Source organism: Verticillium dahliae, genomic scaffold (assembly GCF_000150675.1).
Source record: "Verticillium dahliae VdLs.17 supercont1.4 genomic scaffold, whole genome shotgun sequence".
Lineage (NCBI taxonomy): Eukaryota > Fungi > Ascomycota > Sordariomycetes > Glomerellales > Plectosphaerellaceae > Verticillium > Verticillium dahliae.
The window spans coordinates 455,908-474,293 of NW_009276925.1; the positions used below are offsets into that span (position 1 = coordinate 455,908).

An 18,386-nucleotide genomic window follows, 5' to 3' on the forward strand; every position below is an offset into this window, starting at 1 on the left:
ATTCACCCCCCCAAAGATCAAGACCACAGGCACTGCTTATAGCTAACATCGCGTCCTTGCCAGACCCCGAGAGATCCAAGGTAACTGGCACCCTCGGACTTTGTGTGTGCCACGGCCTCTCTAAGTCCGGTGGGTCTGCCTCCTCCTCGTTTAAGACTGTTCGTTATGTTCCGGCGCAGCATAACAGACACAAAACCCGACAGGCCGGCTATAGGAACTTATTTTTACGGAACCGGATTTAACACTGCGCTGACGGTTGGACGGCGCGCATCTACGCCAGGCTCCTCCGCAGTCCGTGGTGACATGCAAGTCACCCCAGCATGGCGTACTGTGCAAAGCTTGTGCGCCTCGACAGGCTCCGCAAGGCTCAGGTCTGGTTACTGCGATTAGAACACCATCGGTTTTGTCATACAGACTCATCAGTCGCCAGTCGTCAATCGGTGCCAGCAGGATCGTCGTCGGTATTGTCAAGACACCATTGTATGATTCGGGGAGCCAATATTAAACTTTCGTACACTGAATTCGCCCAAGTCTACCCCTAAGTAACATCTCTGTTCAGTATATCATCAGACATGCGCTCCGCCCTTCCTCAGCCCATCTCAGGAGAAAGCATGCAATGTAAAAGTAAAAGTACATGTCACTACAACCTGGACGTCATCTCCATCGGAATGTACGATCTCAACTTTTGCAGCTGAGCCTTGTGCTTCGCCTTGACCATGCCCACCACCATCTCGTTCGCCGGCATGTCGACGCCAAGCCTCTTGCCCCGCTGGATGAAATACCCGTTCAGGTAGTCAATATCCGTCAGCTGACCGCGTTCAATCTGCATCACCATCTTGCTCGGCGAGCCCTTCTTGCCCCTCAGCCGACCGATGGTGTCCTTCCGCATGCCCTCCCCGCGAAGCGCCGCCTGCAGCATGGGCGACGCCCGTCTGAGCTCCGGCATGCGCTCCACGACGTTGGCGATCTCGTCGAGCAGCTGGCCGATGAGGCGGTTCGCCGTCGGGTTGAACAGGAGCTGCTCGTAGTGGCAGTCGAGCAGCACGCAGATGGGGTCGACGACGGAGGAGAACATGAGGGAGGGGATCTTGAGCGTGAGCCAGCTGTCGAGCGGCAGGCCGCGCGCCCGCAGATCCGTGGCCGCCGCAAACTTGGACAGCATGCCTTGCGTGCGCAGCCACTTCTCGCTCGAGGGGTCCAGCTGGTGGTGGTGGTCCCTACGCTCGCGGCCGACATAGGGACGCACCGAGGTCAGGGCCGTCTCAAAGTTGGGGTCCTGAGAGCGGACGGCGTCGCGGCGGCGGTCCATGGCGAGGGCGTGGCTCATGTGACCCAGGACGATGGAAGGGCGGGTATCGGGATTCGTGAAGATCTCGTTGTTCGCTGCCTCGGCCACGCCAAGCCCGTCTTGCATCAGGCAGATGGCCGTCCTGTCATCGACGCGGTGCTTGACCTGCTCCAACAGCTTGACCGTGTGGCTCGGGGGCCCCGCGACGACCAGATTGCTGATGTGCCCTTGGTTCGCTTCCTCCTGGGCAGCTCTTGACTGAGCCATACCTGCGTTGCTGTCGATCCAGTTCTGCGACCTGGACGGCCGGGACCGATGCCGCCGTGCGTTGCCAGAAACGTTATTGTAGCTGTTCTTCAGGTGAAACGGGCTTTCTTTGCCAGAGTGTATCGTCTGTATTGAATCGTAGACCCCGTAAAGAGAATGAGAGAGGAATTTGGATCTGGAATCAGAACCGAGGATGTGGACCGTTCGGGAAGACGGGGGCGCTGGCTCCTCGTGGCCCATCATGACTGCCGGAACGTAGAATCTGTTCAACGAGTCGGCACGGAATATGGCGTAAAGCTCCTGGTCGTTCTGCTCGGGCATCATGCCCAGAACCTTCTTGAAGCCTTCCTTCTTTTCGTGCGTGATTCCTAGCGTCGCCGCACCAGGAACGGTTGCGGCCATCTCCTTCGGCGCGATCTTGCCGGGCGAGAGGGTGGCTGGTGGTTGTCCAGATCCCAAGACAGGACTTCGTGGTGCGCCTACTGAGACGGATCTGATGGCTCCCCGGCCCGCGGACAGACTACCTTGGCTCCATCTTGCGTATGTGTGAGGTATCCGGGCGTGAAGCCGCGGTCGGGGTAGTGTAGCCACGGCGGTAGCCACGGTGGCAAAGGTCTGAGGGAGTCGGGTTCAATCCGTTGTCGGCATCGAGCCGTGGCTCTGCGCAAGGGGCCGTCGGGACACGATAGATGCTAGGAGACAAGTACAGAGGTACGTAAACCGTCGTCAGATTGATGTTATGCAAGCAGGGAAAGTCGGTGGTGACTCGGGACCGTGTTTTGCTGGCGAGTAGGCCTCTATCGACAATGGGAATCTTGGAGTATGGTGACGGGGACATTTTCTGCTCAAACCCACGCGATGAGGATGCAATCGAACCGTCAATTCCCGCCGGCGCCACCCTGCCAAGCTGACTAACCACGACTGTCTTGGTGCCAATCCTCATAGATGCATATAGCCACATCATTGCATCTCATCTCAAAGTGAAATTTCACTTCAACGGGCAGTAGAGACTCTTTCATCAATCATACGTTCATTGACAACAGTTTCGGGGTCCATACCCTAGCAAAACCAGGAAATCCAAGGAGACAAAGACGCGCCAAGATGGATGTCAAGACTATCATTCCCGATCTCGAAAGGCTGGACGGCACGATCGATGAGCTTGAGGAGTCTCTGGAGCCGCTTCTCAAGGGCCTTCCTGAGATGTCCTCAGAACTCCCGCTCCTGGACAAGGCGAAGCTCATGACCTTGACAGCGTACTCCATCGAGTCACTTCTGTTCTGTAAGTCTCAACTTTTACTTCACCTGATGAGTACCAAATGCTGATCACGCGACAGCCGCTCTGCGTTTGCAAGGAGTCGATGCCGCAAACCACGAAGTCATGACTGAGCTCAAGCGAGTGAAGCAATACTTTGCAAAGATTCAGAAGGCCGAGGAGCCCCCGGCGCAGCGCACAACATCAGTGAACACGGAAGCAGCAACTCGCATTCTCAAGGCCGACCTTGTAAGCACAGTTATAGACCAGCGCGCCGCACAGCTCTTGCTAACAGACATAAAGGGCAGCAATAGCAAGGACCTGAAGCAGAAGTTGGAGGAGAAGCTCGCAGAGGAACGCGCCAAGGCCCTTCTCAATTCTATCCAAAATAGTAAGAGGCCTGCCCAAGACGACACAAGTGCCGGCCAAGGCAAGAAGCAGCGAGGCGGCGCGTCCGCATCCAATGGCGGATCTCGCCAGAAGAACAAGAAGCGGAAGGCTTGAGCTGCCGGCGAAGTGTGAGTATGACAACTGACCTTTGAGGCTCATGGGCTACTCGTGAGGAATTGGGTCTCGCGGAGCACATGGATGGACATGAATGATACCCCTTGGTCTTCACTGCAGGTACGTGGAGACTGCACAGCAGGAAAGGCCTGATGGCTGCCGCGTATTTCACCAGACAGATAAGCATGGTTCTGCAAGGCAGATCAATACGGAGGAAGCAGACTTGCGGAGCTGCTGCAAAAATTTGACGCTTTGAAGGAGAATACGTCTTCATTCATGATCAAACGGAGGTCGCTCGCAATTCCCACGACTGGAGTGTACTGAACACTGAGCCCTTCATCTGAGTAGTCGACCAACAGCGGAGGAACGAATAGAATGAGATAATCGTCAGGAAACAGCATGCAAGGAAAGCATCAAAATCGTTAAGCCCATGTTCGCTGCCACACCCTGCTATGTGCATAAACAAGGGTCACTTCCCCAGGAAGTCAAAAAATCAGAATTCCCCGCCACCCGATTGGTCACGGCACCGCCACAGACCCTCTTCACCTCCCAAAGCCGAGCTTCGTGTCCAGCATCTTCTTCGGCCATCCGTCCATCTCAACCCATATTTCCCATCCACCGTCCACCAGCCTCGAGAGTCACCTCCTCTTCCGCATCAACACAAGCCAACACAACCACTCCCATCCTCCACACCCCCCCTAAACCAGCCAACATGCCTCGCGCGACACGATCCTCCGGCGGCCGCTCCGCCCCCTCGCGTCCTACTATCGCCTCCAAGCCGACGCCCACCCCCCAGCAGACTCGCCCGGCGACGACCATGGCCGCGCCTCCTACCCACGCCGCCGCTCCTCCCCCAGCCGCCGCGGCGCCCAGCCAGGGCCCCGGCCTCTTCGGCCAGATGGCCAGCACCGCTGCGTATGTTCCTCCACCAGAGGCTCCCCCCGGCTTGCCGACAGCCTCTGCCATTGTCGTCGCAGAGAAAAGAAACAGGCTGACAGAAATCCTCACAGTGGTGTCGCGATCGGCTCCTCCGTCGGCCACGCCATCGGCGGCTTCTTCGGTGGCGGCTCCTCGCCCGCGCCTGCCGAGCAGAACCAGGTCCAGGCCGCGCAGCAGCAGACGGCCCCGAGCCAGGAGTACGGCGCCAACAACTGCCAGCCCGCCCTTCAGCAGTTCACCAAGTGCATGGACGAGCAGTCTGGCAACATGCAGATCTGCAACTGGTACCTCGAGCAGCTGGTACGTTCTTCCTCACGGCTCGCATAGAGAATAACTGTGACTTGCGAGATGTGCTAATCCGTGTCGTGCGTTGTAGAAAGCCTGCCAGGCCGCTGCCAGCAACTACTAGACGGACGGATTGATGGGACCGGCGCACAGCTGTACGATATACAAACGCATGAAGACTCAAAACAAAGCCTTGGGGGAGGAACAGGGAGTGGCTCTTGGAGGCATTGTTGCCGGTTTGGTGACGTCAAAATGGTAATCTACTAGATATTGCATCCCCACACTGCGGTGTACAATACAGGATATTCCGCTCCTCGTTTGCATGTTTTACCAGCTCTCCTGAAAATGATGAAAAGAATGACCCTGCCACTGGCGTCGCTCCTCTCGATACTGTAATACTTCATGTCTCCTCCTCGTCTGGCCTCGGCTCAAAGTTGAGCTGCTCCATTGTCAGTCATGCTCATCTGGTCATGTCAAGGCGGCGGTTGTTGCTTACCGAGTTCCCGTTGTACAGCTGCTGGTCTCTCTGGTTGAGATTCGCCAGCTGAGAGAACTTGCCCTTGCGCTGCTCTCTGACCTGGGCAGCCTGCGCCTCCGCCTCCTCCCTGTCCCTTTCCTCCCTCGCCCGCTCCCTCTCCGCGCGGCCGGCGCTCGACCCGGAGAACATGCCTCTCACGAGGCCCCACAGCCAGGCGAGCAGCCCGATGAGGCTCCCAAAGAGGACGAGCGGTAGCTTGAGCAGCCCGCGGCGCGGCGCCTGGTAGGCTTCGGCGTACTTCTTGACGGGCGCCAGCATGAGCGTGGCGCTCGGCGTGAGGCCCAGCTCGGCGAGCGTCTTGCCCTCCTCCGTCTCGTCGACGCGACGACTGGGCTGCGGTGGCGCTGCCACAATCTTGAAAGTGTAGGGCGCCTGGCCGTCGGTGCGCTTGTCGTCGACCCAGGCGCGCACGGTCGTCTTGAGCGTTGCCTCGGTGCTCTCGAAGCGCGTGCGCAGCGACGACCCGTCAAAGAGGCGCACCTGGATCGCCGCCTGCCCGCCGGCGGGCTTGACGGAGCTTGATGCGGCGCTTGCCAGGGAGCCGGCGACGTCGCCGAGTTTGGGCTCGCGCGCAGCCGCCGAGCGGGCCTGGCGCGCGAGCTTGTCGTCCTCGATGCGACGCAGGATGCGGTTGCGCTCGTCGGCGGCATCCTGGCGTTGCTTGCGCAGGGTCTCGGCGTGGCGCCGCTTTTCGACGGCTTCGGGGGCAGGATCCGTCGCGGCGGCGGCAGCACGTGCGGCGCGGGATTCCTTTGCGTTGTGCTCCTCCTCCAGGCGGCGGGCTTCGAGCCGGGCGCGACGCTCGGCCATGACAGCGCGTAGGGCAGCCGCATTGCTCTCTTCTTGCGTGGGCGTTGGAGCGCCGGCGGATGAGCTGGAAGACGACGTTGACGGTTGGTGAGTTTGAGGTGGGGTCTGGAGGGAAGGCGTTGTGGCGGCGGCCGAAGCGGATGGTGCTGGCGTCGTTGTCGCCGAGGTAGTGCTGAAAGCTTGGGAAACTCGCTGGATGAAGTCTCCTTTGCTGGTGCCAGAAGTGATGTAACCCTTGAGATCGCCATTCTTGATAATAACCAGCGTGGGTGTCTTTGGCAATGGAAATATGGCAGCGAGATGGCCTGCTTCTTCTGAACCGGCCTCAAGCCGCATCAAGATGGCTTGGTTGCTCAAGAGGTTCTTGATGGGCGCATCTTGCATGTAGTCATCCAGCCATGTTCGGCTCTCCTCTCCGTCATCTGTGAGGCACGTGAGTGTGGGGTTCAGGTGAGGAAGCACGGTGTACGCATGGGATGGGATGCATACCCGTTACGAAGCATGCCACGGGCTTGCCCTGCAGAAGCGCGGCAGCAATACCCTCCTGAAGGCTGCCCTCGAAGAACATGACGATCGCTGAGGGTCGTGTGTGAGACTGGATGTCGACCACGTCGTGGTGGGGAAGCTCTCGTGATCGACGGATACGGTCGGTGCTGGGACCTCCACGAAGCTGGCCCTGCCTTAGGTAGTATCTTGGGGAGTGCAATGGAGGGCCCCGGGATGGAAGAACGCTGAAGCTTGAAGATATATGATGACTTGCTTGGATAAAGACTCCCACCTGAGAGAATCCAGAAGCATCCGGTTACAATCTCCCTTTAGGACATGAGGCGTGAGGTAAGGTAAGATGGAAGGACAGGCCAGACAGATGCCTGCCCGGATGATGCTGTCCTGATCCATGCATCGCGACCCCTGTCAACGGGCGGGCTCCATTGTCGAGCTTCCCATTGGTCATCCCAAGGACAGCTCTCCACATACCCCGCCATATGCATATGGCCAAAGCTCCATCGACAAAGGTGCATTGTTGCATTGATGCATCACCCACCAATGACGGCTTGAATCTTTGGACCAAGACGAGATGCTCCCACTTCTCCCCCACGACATAATCTCACCACCACCATGGCGTCTCCAGCTGCCCCATTGCGGCTCCTCACCAGGATATCTCAAGGGCCAAGATGTCTAGCACCTAGAAGCAATTGGGTCTTCAAGGCCCAGGGGCCCATGGTCCCCCGACTGGCAGCGTCCCCCTCGACTCCGATCCGCACCTTTCGCACCACCCCGTGGCGCCTCGATGACAACAGCAAGAAGACGGGACCCGACTCCGACAGCGCCGGGCCCGGCGAGTTCTTCTCCCTCGTCGACAATCCGGCGACCCTCGTTCGCTCCGGCGGCAACCGCTCGCGCGTCGGCCTCTTCTTCCTCGCCATCATCCCCGTGACGGCCTTCTTCCTCGGCACCTGGCAGGTCCAGCGCCTCGGGTGGAAGTCGGAGCTCGTCGCCCGCCTCGAGGACCGCCTCGTCCGCGAGCCGCTGCCGCTGCCGCCCCAGATCGACCCCGACGCCGTGGCCGAGTTTGACTACCGCCGCGTCTACGCCACGGGCCGTCTGCGGCACGACCGCGAGATGCTCATCGGGCCGCGCATGCGCGACGGCGAGCAGGGCTACATGGTCGTCACGCCCCTCGAGCGCGACGGCGACGGCAGCACCGTGCTGGTCAACAGGGGCTGGATTAGCAAGAAGATGGGCGACCAGCGCGCGAGGAGCGCCGAAGCCCTGCCGACGGGCGAGATCACCGTCGAGGGCCTGCTGCGGGAGCCGTGGAAGAAGAACATGTTCACACCCGAGAATCGTCCGGACAAGTGGGAGTTTTATTTTCCCGACGTCAAGCAGATGGCTGCTCTGACCGGGAGCCAGCCTGTGTGGATCGAGGCGACAATGGGTACGAACTTTGGAACCCTGTCCAGCTCCTCCCTGCTGAGGTGGTCTTGCTAACACTCGCAGAACCCGAATATCTGCGCTTTATCGAGCTCCAGACCCAAGGCATACCCATCGGCCGCGCTGCCGAGGTCAATCTGCGGAATAATCATGCGCAGTACATCTTTACCTGGTAAGTGTCCTCAAGAGATGTCCTCCTCCCATCCCCGGTGTTCCCCTTTCCTGACTCCTAGCAGGTACGGTCTCTGTGTGGCAACCTCCATCATGCTGTACATGGTGGCGAAGAAGCCGTCATCGGACATCTCCAGGCGCGTCCGCATGAGTAAAAATTGGTAGGCTGGGTACTTGCCGGCATCAAGCCACTTCCGCCTCGTCTTGTTCTTCGTCTCGGCCCGTCCGGCGGCGCTTCTTGGGTGTCACCGGGAGCGGCATGCGTATCTCATGTACCAGCTCGGCCGGGAGATATTGTGTCGCTAATGAAAAGGTCGAGGTCGTCTCGTTGACCTGGCGTTGTCTGTATACCACTGTTAGATAATGGGGACTTGTCCAGAATGATTGATACCCAAAATTTACCTCTTCATGACGAGTTCCATGTCACTCTCGTTAATCGTCCTCCTCCCAGCGTGCGCCGCGTACGCGCCCAGATCTTCAGAGACCTGCTCGAAGAACCAGTCAGTCGCTTGCTGCAGCGCCGCCAGCGTATCTTTGCCGATGCGGGGATTGGATATGCCGCTGGTGCGCGCGAACTGCTCGGCAACTCGTTTGACCACGGTAGAGGGAAACGGGGGGTAGGAGTGGCCGTGCTTCGACCTCTTCCAGCCTGCCTTTCCTGCCCGGGGCTTTCGCTGCTTGCTATCGATCTCGCTGTGAGCCGTCACCTCGGCATCCGGCAATTCCTCGTTCAGTGTCTCATCACCCGATGCTTCGCCAAACGGGTCAGGCTGGTTGGCATCGCTTGCCAGCGCGTCAAAGGTAGCTTCCATCAGAGCGCTTGGGTCTTCCTCCATTACAGGACCAAGATCGACCTCTATTTCATCGGGTGCAACGTCGACGGGCCGCGTCGGTGAGCTCTGGGGGCCCAGGCCCATAATGAAAGTGGATGCGTCGGGGTCTGCATCTTGCGGAATGGCGAAGCCAAAGTCACTCGGCCGGCCGCCAAGAGTCTCGCGGCGCTCTTCATCAATGCTGATTTTTTTTGTCAGTGGTTGTCAAGGCGGTGCATCTTCCAATGTCACGTACCGCTCCAAGGTTGCATCCACAGCACCCTCGTCATCCATGCCTTCATCTGCGTCCATTGATGGGAAGAAGCCTTGGCCGGGTGCGTCTTCGTCGCTCAGGGTATCCCTCACATTGTAGAATTCAGACAGGCGTCTGCTGGCGAGCGAAAGGCGTGATGGCGCTTCGCTATAGGCTCGCCGTGGAAGCTCCAGGGTGGGGTCTTCGAGGATCGATGAGCGCGGCGGTACCAGATCCGAGTCGTCATCCATATCAAGCGGCAGTGTCATCTCGGGCCTGTCTATCGGGAGCTCATCGTCGTCGTCGTCTTGCGCGGCGCGCGTTGAGCGCCTAGATCTCGAGGGCACATCCCGCGGTGACGATGACGTCTCCACGGGCTTAGATCTCGGCGCTAGCGCTTGACTCAAAGCCCTCAGGTTGTCAAAGAGGGACTCCCGGCGCCGTACGCCGACACTCTGGCGCCTTCGACCTGGCGTCATGGCTGCTCGCCGTTGGTCGAGGTACTGCGACGCTGCTCTGGCGTGTGGTGTTGGCGCATTGTTCTTCCTGGTGGAGGCAGAGTATCCCTTGTGTGTTGAGCTATCGAGGTAGTCTCTTCGGGGCTGCTTTGGTGTGCGGAACGCGCGATGACTTGAAGGGGGTTCGTCGCTTCGTGCGCGTAGACGGAGGCTGGGAGTCGCTGCTGAGAAGGTGGCATCGTATGGGCGAGGAAGGCCCCGCGGCGTTGAGGCGACGGACGAGTCCATCGTGCGCTGTCGGGTGCGTATGTCGGATTATGGCCAGGTGAATGTATTTTGGTGGAGGTGGTGCCGCATGTGATTATCCTCGTGCCGTCTCGCAGCACCTGCTTTCGTGGGGTTGTCCGTGGCTTGTGTTGATGGATGTCTGTAGGTTGATTCGAGAGTGGTGGAGTCAATGGACCAAGTACATGGTCCGTTGACGGGACGCGACTGCCAACGCGACTTTGACGAGACGGACCCCGCAACTCGCGTGGGAAGCTGCATCTGTGCACGGACCAGTGATCCATCCACCTAACTCAGGGATGGATGCGAACCTGGGCACGTATCAGCATATGTGGTCCGTGCATATCAAACACTGGCAGCAGAGCGCAGCCACAGGCTCGACGCACCATGCCGCACACTACCCTCCATTTCACAATTCAACGCGCTATGCTGCGTGATTATCCCAAGTTCAGAGTTGCCACATTACGGACAAGCCACCATGTTTCTTCCGTAGCTACCTAGTGGGAACGCATACTCCGTTTCCAGGCAGCTCATAGCCTAAGGTATGAGAGTGAATTATATATCGCTGATACGATCTACCCTTAAAAAGCACGGCAACGTCCCTCTCAGGTGATTGATAATGATGATACTGGTATATTTAATGCTACTATGAATCCTAATCAGGCCAAAAGGCACCCGCGTCCTCGCACCGCCTTCTGCCGGGTCTGTTTGAACCACCGTACGTGAGCCGATGTTCTACCGACTTTTGGAGGGGCCTCCGTCCACGAAGAGGGGCAAAGCTCAAAGCCTGTCAACGTCATTCAGAATTGAGCGATAGTTGGCGCAACTACCGAAACTACCTACCCAAACGGACTGCTTCGGTCCCTCGCGACGCCAATTTATCGCTTTATTACGTCGGAAGCTACCCGAAAATTTTGAGACATGGACGATTCAGAGCTTGACCAGGTAAGCTGCTTGACGCCGGAGCAAGCGCTTGGAGGGAACATCAAGGTTAACGCAGCGGAAGATCCGCAAGGCTCGCCTCGAGCAGCTCAAGGCTCAGGGAGGCAGCAGCGGCGGTGGCGGCGGCGGTGGCGGTGGCATCGGAAAACAGGAGCAGGCCGAGCAAAGACAGTACGACGATCCCCCATTTTCTCGCGGCTCGACTACTCTGGCAGCACGCAGGCTAACCATGCGCCGCACAGACAGCAGGAGAATGAAGCGCGCCAGCACATTCTGGGTCAGATTTTGCATCCCGAAGCTGCGGACCGCCTTGGTCGTATCCGTCTCGTCAAGGAACAGCGTGCCACCGAGGTCGAGAACCGCCTCATCATGCTGGCGCAGTCCGGGCAGCTCCAGTCCAAGGTGACCGAGGCGCAGCTCAAGGAACTACTGAACGCCGTGGCCGACAAGCAAGAGGAGGAGAAGATCGTGGTCAGCCGACGCAAGGGGTGGGACGATGACGACGACGACCTTTTCGACCTGTAGGGATGCGTTCGCGCCCACGCGAGAGCATCGATGACGAGTTCGAAGATACCATTGGGGGTCCTGGCGCAACGGAGTTGTTGATTTTGACGTGGCATCTGTTTTGAACAGTGTTGTTCCTGTTTGTCTGTGGAGGTGCCCGAACCGCCGTGTCGGCACTGCCTTGTGATACAAGAAAATGGCTACAAGTGGACGCATGATGTACAAGTCTTCTTCTCTGTTGCCCTAGGCGCTGCTGCCCGTCGCCTCGTTTCGCCTCGCCGTTTCTTCTTTTGCCTTCCTCCTAGCCTCCCTTTCTCGCCTTCTGATCTCTCTCAGATCCGGCGGCGTCTCGATGCCGAGCTCGGCCCTCAGCTCGTCGACGCTGCTCTCCAGCCTCTCTTCCCAGTACACGTTGATCACCTCCTTTGACCTGCTCCCGTTTCGCAGGGCCCAAGGGCCGTAGATGCTGCGGAACCGCGCCCGTTCGCTCTTCTTCATGGTGAAGTAGCTCGCAACAGCCAGCCCCGTCATGGGGATCATGGTGTTCATGAATTCAAAAGCCTTGAGCGCCACTTCCCCCTCGCGATACACGGGGAGGCCGGTCAGAGCGTGGTAAAAGTCGTGGCATTCGCGGTAGCGCTGCATGACGTAGGCGCACTCTTCGTCGTCAATGTAGCGCACGGCGGCGCGCGTGTCGGGGGACACGCCCTCGCGGTCGAGCCAGCCGACGTAGGCGCGGCCGACGGTGTTATCGGGAAGACTACGGAGACGGTCGAGGTTGAGAGAGGTCGATGTCAGGCGTGGGCGGTCACGAAGGATACGACGACCCGTCGGGTCAGCCAGCATAGCATCGCGGAGGCGGGGGAGGAAGTAGGGCGTCGCCGTCGTTTCGCCAACTGTAGCGATGAGATCTAGGCCACGAAATTGTCAGAGTGCCTGGCGGACAAGAACGGGGTGCAGGGAGCCTGACCTCCGCGTCGCGGATCAACCAAGGACATGAGGCCGGAGCCAATGGCGAGACTGGCACGCTCGATGGTCGTCAGAGGCACATGGCCAGGATAGTTTGGCGGGGGCCGGTTGAGGACGGAGAAGGGTCGCGGTGCTGAGCTGCCTGACGTGCATGTCGCAGCGCGACCTACATGGCGCGCATTCGTAGCTGATGGAACCCTGCAGACGGACTTCATATTGTCTGCTAAAGTAGAGGGTTGCGAGCGCTATGAAGGCAGAGGCTCACAGATTGTTGTGTGATGCCGTCGTACGATTAAGGCGGTGGATGCCACGGACCAGAAAGCTTGCAGCTTCCTGTTCCTCGTCAATCCATGAGATCACGGAGCATCGGTGCGGGACCATCCCGACAGTGGGTCCATGCTGCTAGTGGGGGAACGTGCAACACGCTGTGCTCCCTCCCTGAAGGCTACTTTAATCATGGCAACGCCTTCTCGCTTTCATGGTACAACGGAGTAAACTCGTCCAAGACACCAGACAGCAATACGTCAAACCCATCAAACATGCTTGGCCCCCGATCGAGTCAGGGCTATTCATAGTTGGCGACCCCATCCACAATGACGGCCTCTCTAAACACTATAGACACTGCCGATTCGCCAGCGACTCAGAAGTATCGCAATAGGGTGCAGCGCGATTCCAGCCCTTGGCAATTGCCACCACAGCCGTGGTGCAGTCAGTGCACATCTTGACAATCCCGTCATATGCCACCTCAGCGCGGACAGTCAGCGACATCCACAGACCAAGAAATGCGCAGTGGAGCGTCGCCCGGGTGGATTTGCTCGTCATGCCGATATCCCGACGCCTGTAGATCTGGCGTACGCTGCTCGCGGCCCTCAAGCATTCCGTGAACACCTTGTGCGGCGCGGCTCCGTCTTCGACAAGCTGTGCGCGATTAGGGTGGAGGATTGTGCCGCTATAGTTGACCCTGTACCACTCTTTGTGCTAAACATGGACAATGTACTGCTGGTTCGTGGCAGGCATGGGGGTGCGGTGCGAAACCACTCCTCCAGATCCTCGCGAAGCTGTGTGGTGTAGGCCTGCCTGCTCTCTACGTTGAGGAGATTTGATGTATAGGCGGAGGTATGCATGCGGGCCCATAGCCGTCGAAGGCAGATGACATGGATCGCGTTGGAGATGGACGTAGGTGGGTGGGCTAAAGTGATCCGAGGCGAATCTTTGGAGCCTTACTTCGGTGACAACATTGTCGTCAATACCAATGGGGAGCTACAGTCAGGGATTCCAAGGTCCGTTCGCGATGCTGCCGATCTACTCAAGGGGGGGAACACACCTCAGCGTCCACCTCGGCCAGTTAAACGCCCAGAGGACGCCCAAGTTGCATGGCATTTGCGCAGTCTATTCCCTGAGCTCACCAAAAGCCATATTTCGCAGCTCAACCTGTAGCACTAGCTGCAGCACATGTTCTCGTTTGGTGTGATAGCCCAGCTCGATGCATTGGCGGAGGGCAAGGCCGGATAGTTGCCTGGGACATTGTGGAAGCGTCAGCGAAGGTGATCTTGGACAATATGGCTTTGGGCTCTCTTCGTAGAACTCTGCTGATCCGAGCCCCGCAGCGACGAAGTAGTTGCCACATGTGAGGAGCAGCTTGTCTTTTGGACCAAGACCCGTTGCCGGTTCGCTTGGCGAACTGTCGGCAATTCGCTTCTTCCAAGACAACTATATTATTCGGGCCTCAATGGCACACAAGGGGTCAGAGGTACACGTGAAGATTGACCAGAGAGCAGATACGTACTCGACCTTCTTGCCAAAAGACATCCGGAAGACTTTGGATAAATCAGCAGAGGCGCTGTCACAGCCATCGGAAGGCCTATAGAAGTTCTTATCAAAGGGGCATTGGTCGAGGATGGCAATGTCTCTGTAGCCTCCGGTTTCATCACCAGGCAAATGATCGCCTGCTTTTCCCCGAACATGAATAGCCTCATCGCTGCCCGTATAATCTCCGACTAAGGCATCAGCTCACTTAGTGTCATCAGCCCCATGGGCCTGGCGTTGACAACAGCTAGCTTCCGCGTTCTGGGCATTTACGAGAACATATCCGCAAGCAAACTGCATTATCAAATTCCACTCATCGCTATCTCTGTTTTCCTCTTCCTCCGCATCCTCTCTAGCTTTTTCACCAGCAAGTCACCAAGACGGCCGATGCTTGTCGCCGGAAGAGAAAAAGCAAGCGAGGTGCTCAAGCGGCTATGTCGCCTCTCCGCGGATCATCTTGCGTGGCACCAGAGCTTACAGATATCCAGGCATCGAACATTAGCCCAGCGGGCGACGTGGAGGCAACAGCTTGCTGTCCGTTGTTAGAGAGACATTCATCGTATCCTCCAACCTGCGCCGGCTGCAGCAGGTACTGATTTGTGTGCCCTAGCCCAGCTCTCAGCAGCGAACTCGCTGACGGCGTACTTCATACCTATTTTTGAAATGTTTCATAAGGGGTCGCAAATAGACACGTCTGAGAATATCATCCTCAGTGGCATGTGCTGGTTGTCCATGCTCTGGTTTAGCTTGATTGCTTCTTCTTTTTCATCGATATTCTTGGCCGACGCCGTTCGCTGTTCATCAGGATAATGGCGCAGATGATCTCGCACTTTTACATCAAGGTCTTCATCAGGTACAGCCAAGAGGCCACGGTATCCAAGGCTGCATCGCGGGTTGCTGTTGCGGCGCTGTTTGTGCACGCGTTCGGATATGCTGTGGGTACGTTTTTCTTTGATTTCAACAACGGCGAGAGACAGAACTTGACAGTTAAGGGCGGAAACAGGTCTCTTTATCCTTCCGTATGTCTTCAGCGGCGAGGTTCTGGCCCAATTGCGTCCGATCTTTTGGCAGCGCCTTCGGCCAGAAATTCCACTGGCTGTTCATCTACGTCGTAAAGCATGCGGATCCTGGTCGTCTCAAATCCACGGACAATTGGGGAGCGTTTTAATTCTTTGCGGGTTGGTGCTCTGTGGGCCTCATATACGTGTTTCTTATGGTCTCCGAGATTGCTGGACTGAGTTATGAAGAGATTGATCAGGTCTTCGAGGGTTCCTGGCTGCACCGCATGGAGGACTGCTCGCAACGTCAACAGGTCTCCAGGGATGAATAGTTTCGAGGGCTAGCAAGACCTGGACAAGGGTGACGGCCAGACCACAGGTCCTTGAGCAATCTTTTGACATCCGCCTGAAGTCAAGAGTCCAACGGTGCTGGTATACGGTCAAGGGTCGACTCGGGCTCACAGTGTGTCATGTTGCCAAGTGGTCGCAAAAAGATCTACTCATTTCAGATTCAAGTGTGAAATGGTCACATCATGACGTGGTCACTGAAGGCCTGAGAATCCTTGCTTAGTCACTCCAGGATTCACCAAAGTGGGTCACTTTTCTGCGACATGTTGTAAGAAGCCAAGCAGATGACAAAAAAATTGAGCCGCTCAAATTCTCTCACCAAACAACACCACCACAACTGCTACCAAAATGACTAAATACACACACCCCGACACCCCTACGAAATCCAGGATTCTAGGGGCCATTGATTTTATGGACAAATATAATATACCCTATATAAGAAACCGTGTTTTCGCCTTCAATGGGGTCTCTAATTCTTCTGGATATCGGATTCTGAGAGAACGCAATGAACGCCGCCTCCAAAACGACCCCCAACGGGAAGAGACTCGTGGCCGCCCTCGCACCCTCACGCCCAAGGAGCTCAATCTTATAGAGAAGCTCATCTGGAAAGCTGCATATGAAGCACGTACTATCTCTTGGCAATCTGTTGCTCTCGAGGCTGGCGTTCAGACATCTTGTTCTACGCGAACCATCCAGAGAGCTCTCGGACCCATTGGGTATAGGAAGTGTATTGCCTGCCCTAAGCAATGTGTATCTCCATCAGTCGCCCTACGACGTCTTCAAGCTGCAGAGAAGGCCCTGAAACAACGCCCTACTCCGGAGAGCTGGAGAGATATCCGGTTTAGCGACGAGGTTCAATTTAGTCTTGGGCCCGACGGCAAGGCGCGGATTATCCATAAGCCAGGCGAGCGGCATTGCCCTGACTGTACCCAAGAGTGGATAGAGCCTCAGGAGAAGCACAAGAAGAGACTCTATGCCTGGGCAGCAGTTGGGTACAATTTCATTTCAGATCTCATCTTCTACGAGGTCCCAGCCAGTACCAACGAAAGAATAAGCCAGCAGATCTATCGCGACCGAATACTCGAAGGCCAGGTAAAGCGCTGGCTAGAGGCAGGTCACTCCTTCATCCTGGAGGAAGATGGAGACTCTGGCTATAGCTATAAGAGATGTCGGGCCTGGAAGCAAGCCCATGGGCTACGCTATCAATTCAACACCCAAGGGTCTCCAGACCTCTCCCCTATAGAGAACGCCTGGAGGATACCTAAGCAGCATATCCAACAGCAAACAGACTGGGACGTGGAAGATCTCAAGGCACTAGCTATAGAGGCCTGGCAGGAGCTTCAAGCTCATCCAGAGCGTGTTAATGGCTGGGTCGATTCAATGCCTCAACGGATGAAGGATGTGGTGGAATTGGAAGGCCGGATCACTGGATGGTAGATAGCTTATTCTGGGCAGTGTGAGGGATTTTAGTGTCTCGACTTTTTTGTCATCCGCTTGAGTGCTTGACATAAACCCCACTTGTGTGGTTTGTTTCCGGTGATCCAGATTGTCGGAATCGCACTTGGCTACCTACCTTAAACCTAGTGATGAGTCTTAGGCCAAACGGATGGTATCATCTCTGCGACTCACCACTGCCAGCGTGTCACGTTTTCATCGATCCTTTCTCTTGCTATATTCTACAGTTTTCATTTAAGGCTCATTTGGAAGCCTGGGGTTTGCTTGCAAAACCAATCTACTCGCAAATGTTCGTTCTGATCCCGGTCCTGACTGAAGTCGTCGACAAGCTTATATTACCTACCTACTCTCTGAAATCACAGCTCACGAGAACATTGAAATTCACCAGACCGTGTTCAAAAGCGTCACAAGCGTGAAACATGTCTGATATCATACACGACCTGCTGGACTGGTCCAAAACTCAAAAGGTCGTCCTCAACGGCATTAAGCCCAACGCCTTTCCCGGCCGGGGTATAGGTCTCATCTCAACCCGTGCCATCAAAGAAGGTGATGTCGTTCTCGAGGTCCCCACGTCAGCGATCAAAACCCTGGACGATCTCCCGTCGAGCCTCCGCAAGAAACTACCATCTCCTCCGGACACGACCGTTCACGCCTTGCTCGCCCTCGACCTCGCCACGGATGCCTCCTCCTGCCCTGCCCCCTGGCGGGCCGTCCTCCCCTCCCGCGCCGACATTGCCACCATGCCGCTGACCTGGGACGAGCGCCTGCACCCGTACCTGCCCCCGGCGGCCCGCGAGCTCCTGAAGCAGCAAAAGACAAAGTTCGACAAGGACTTTGCCAACTGCGTCGCCGCCGTCCCGGGCCTCGACGAGTCTCGGTACCGACACGCCTGGCTCCTTGTCAACTCGCGTACCTTTTACCACACGTCGCCCCTCACGGCCAAACTGCCCAAGGAGGACCACCTCTCGCTGCAGCCCGTCGCCGACCTCTTCAACCACGCCGCCCGCGGCTGCGCCGTCGCCTACTGCGACCTCTCCTACACAGTCACCGCCAACACGTCGTATCCGCGCGGCGCCGAGATTCCCATCTGCTACGGCCGCCACAGCAACGATTTCCTCCTCGTCGAGTACGGCTTCATCCTCGAGGGCGCCTCCAACGAGTGGGACGAGGTCTCGCTCGACGACGTGCTGCTGCCGCGTCTTCGGAAGCCCGCGACACGTAAGCGGGAGCTCGAGGATGCCGGCTTCTGGGGTCGCTACGTGCTGGACGCTGATATGGTCTGCTTCAGGACGCAGGTCGCCGTCCGGAGCCTCGTTGTGCCCGAGTGGGTGTGGGAGATCGTTTGCTGAAGGGCGGGACGAGGGGGAGGGCGCCCAGTGGAAGGGTGGACACGGAGCTGAAGACGATGCTCGAGGAGTATGATGAGCAGATTGAAGCTACGATCAAGGAGGTCGAGTCCTTGCAAGTTGTCGGGCGGAAGCGGCCCAGAAGGGAGAACATCGTGCAGCGATGGCGCCAATACAGATCTTCGTCGGGGCTGCTATAAAAAGATTTAGCCACAATAAAATGG

General features: G+C 57.3%; 9 protein-coding genes across 9 annotated transcripts; 5 read left to right on the forward strand and 4 right to left on the reverse strand.

The window, feature by feature from the left end:
• Positions 1 to 640: 640 nt before the first annotated feature.
• On the reverse strand, positions 641 to 1,957 carry VDAG_02476 (uncharacterized protein; the record flags this gene model as incomplete). Its single annotated transcript, XM_009653129.1, has 1 exon — positions 641 to 1,957. The coding sequence occupies one exon, from the start codon at positions 1,955 to 1,957 to the stop codon at positions 641 to 643; it is 1,317 nt and encodes a 438-aa protein (XP_009651424.1).
• A 603-nt stretch (positions 1,958 to 2,560) lies between these two features.
• VDAG_02477 (exosome-associated family protein) lies at positions 2,561 to 3,311 on the forward strand (the record flags this gene model as incomplete). Its single annotated transcript, XM_009653130.1, has 3 exons — positions 2,561 to 2,834; positions 2,890 to 3,056; positions 3,111 to 3,311. Exons 1-3 carry the CDS (start codon positions 2,657 to 2,659, stop codon positions 3,309 to 3,311), a joined length of 546 nt encoding a protein of 181 aa, XP_009651425.1. The 5' UTR covers positions 2,561 to 2,656.
• Positions 3,312 to 4,023: 712 nt separating this feature from the next.
• On the forward strand, positions 4,024 to 4,659 carry VDAG_02478 (uncharacterized protein; the record flags this gene model as incomplete). Its single annotated transcript, XM_009653131.1, has 3 exons — positions 4,024 to 4,226; positions 4,289 to 4,550; positions 4,627 to 4,659. The coding sequence occupies 3 exons, from the start codon at positions 4,024 to 4,026 to the stop codon at positions 4,657 to 4,659; spliced, it is 498 nt and encodes a 165-aa protein (XP_009651426.1).
• Positions 4,660 to 4,935: 276 nt separating this feature from the next.
• Positions 4,936 to 6,451, reverse strand: VDAG_02479 (uncharacterized protein; the record flags this gene model as incomplete). The annotated part of the gene is made up of 3 exons (XM_009653132.1): positions 4,936 to 4,974; positions 5,032 to 6,305; positions 6,373 to 6,451. The coding sequence occupies 3 exons, from the start codon at positions 6,449 to 6,451 to the stop codon at positions 4,936 to 4,938; spliced, it is 1,392 nt and encodes a 463-aa protein (XP_009651427.1).
• Positions 6,452 to 6,999: 548 nt separating this feature from the next.
• VDAG_02480 (surfeit locus protein) lies at positions 7,000 to 8,151 on the forward strand (the record flags this gene model as incomplete). The annotated part of the gene is made up of 4 exons (XM_009653133.1): positions 7,000 to 7,004; positions 7,074 to 7,819; positions 7,882 to 7,987; positions 8,052 to 8,151. 4 exons carry the CDS (start codon positions 7,000 to 7,002, stop codon positions 8,149 to 8,151), a joined length of 957 nt encoding a protein of 318 aa, XP_009651428.1.
• A 233-nt stretch (positions 8,152 to 8,384) lies between these two features.
• Positions 8,385 to 9,797, reverse strand: VDAG_02481 (uncharacterized protein; the record flags this gene model as incomplete). Its single annotated transcript, XM_009653134.1, has 2 exons — positions 8,385 to 9,000; positions 9,055 to 9,797. The coding sequence occupies 2 exons, from the start codon at positions 9,795 to 9,797 to the stop codon at positions 8,385 to 8,387; spliced, it is 1,359 nt and encodes a 452-aa protein (XP_009651429.1).
• A 918-nt stretch (positions 9,798 to 10,715) lies between these two features.
• VDAG_02482 (uncharacterized protein) lies at positions 10,716 to 11,261 on the forward strand (the record flags this gene model as incomplete). Its single annotated transcript, XM_009653135.1, has 3 exons — positions 10,716 to 10,739; positions 10,801 to 10,907; positions 10,979 to 11,261. The coding sequence occupies 3 exons, from the start codon at positions 10,716 to 10,718 to the stop codon at positions 11,259 to 11,261; spliced, it is 414 nt and encodes a 137-aa protein (XP_009651430.1).
• Positions 11,262 to 11,483: 222 nt separating this feature from the next.
• Positions 11,484 to 13,226, reverse strand: VDAG_02483 (ubiquinone biosynthesis protein COQ4; the record flags this gene model as incomplete). Its single annotated transcript, XM_009653136.1, has 5 exons — positions 11,484 to 12,151; positions 12,211 to 12,351; positions 12,500 to 12,542; positions 13,065 to 13,127; positions 13,194 to 13,226. The coding sequence occupies 5 exons, from the start codon at positions 13,224 to 13,226 to the stop codon at positions 11,484 to 11,486; spliced, it is 948 nt and encodes a 315-aa protein (XP_009651431.1).
• Positions 13,227 to 17,235: 4,009 nt separating this feature from the next.
• On the forward strand, positions 17,236 to 18,362 carry VDAG_02484 (uncharacterized protein; the record flags this gene model as incomplete). The annotated part of the gene is made up of 2 exons (XM_009653137.1): positions 17,236 to 18,034; positions 18,112 to 18,362. The coding sequence occupies 2 exons, from the start codon at positions 17,236 to 17,238 to the stop codon at positions 18,360 to 18,362; spliced, it is 1,050 nt and encodes a 349-aa protein (XP_009651432.1).
• Positions 18,363 to 18,386: the final 24 nt, after the last annotated feature.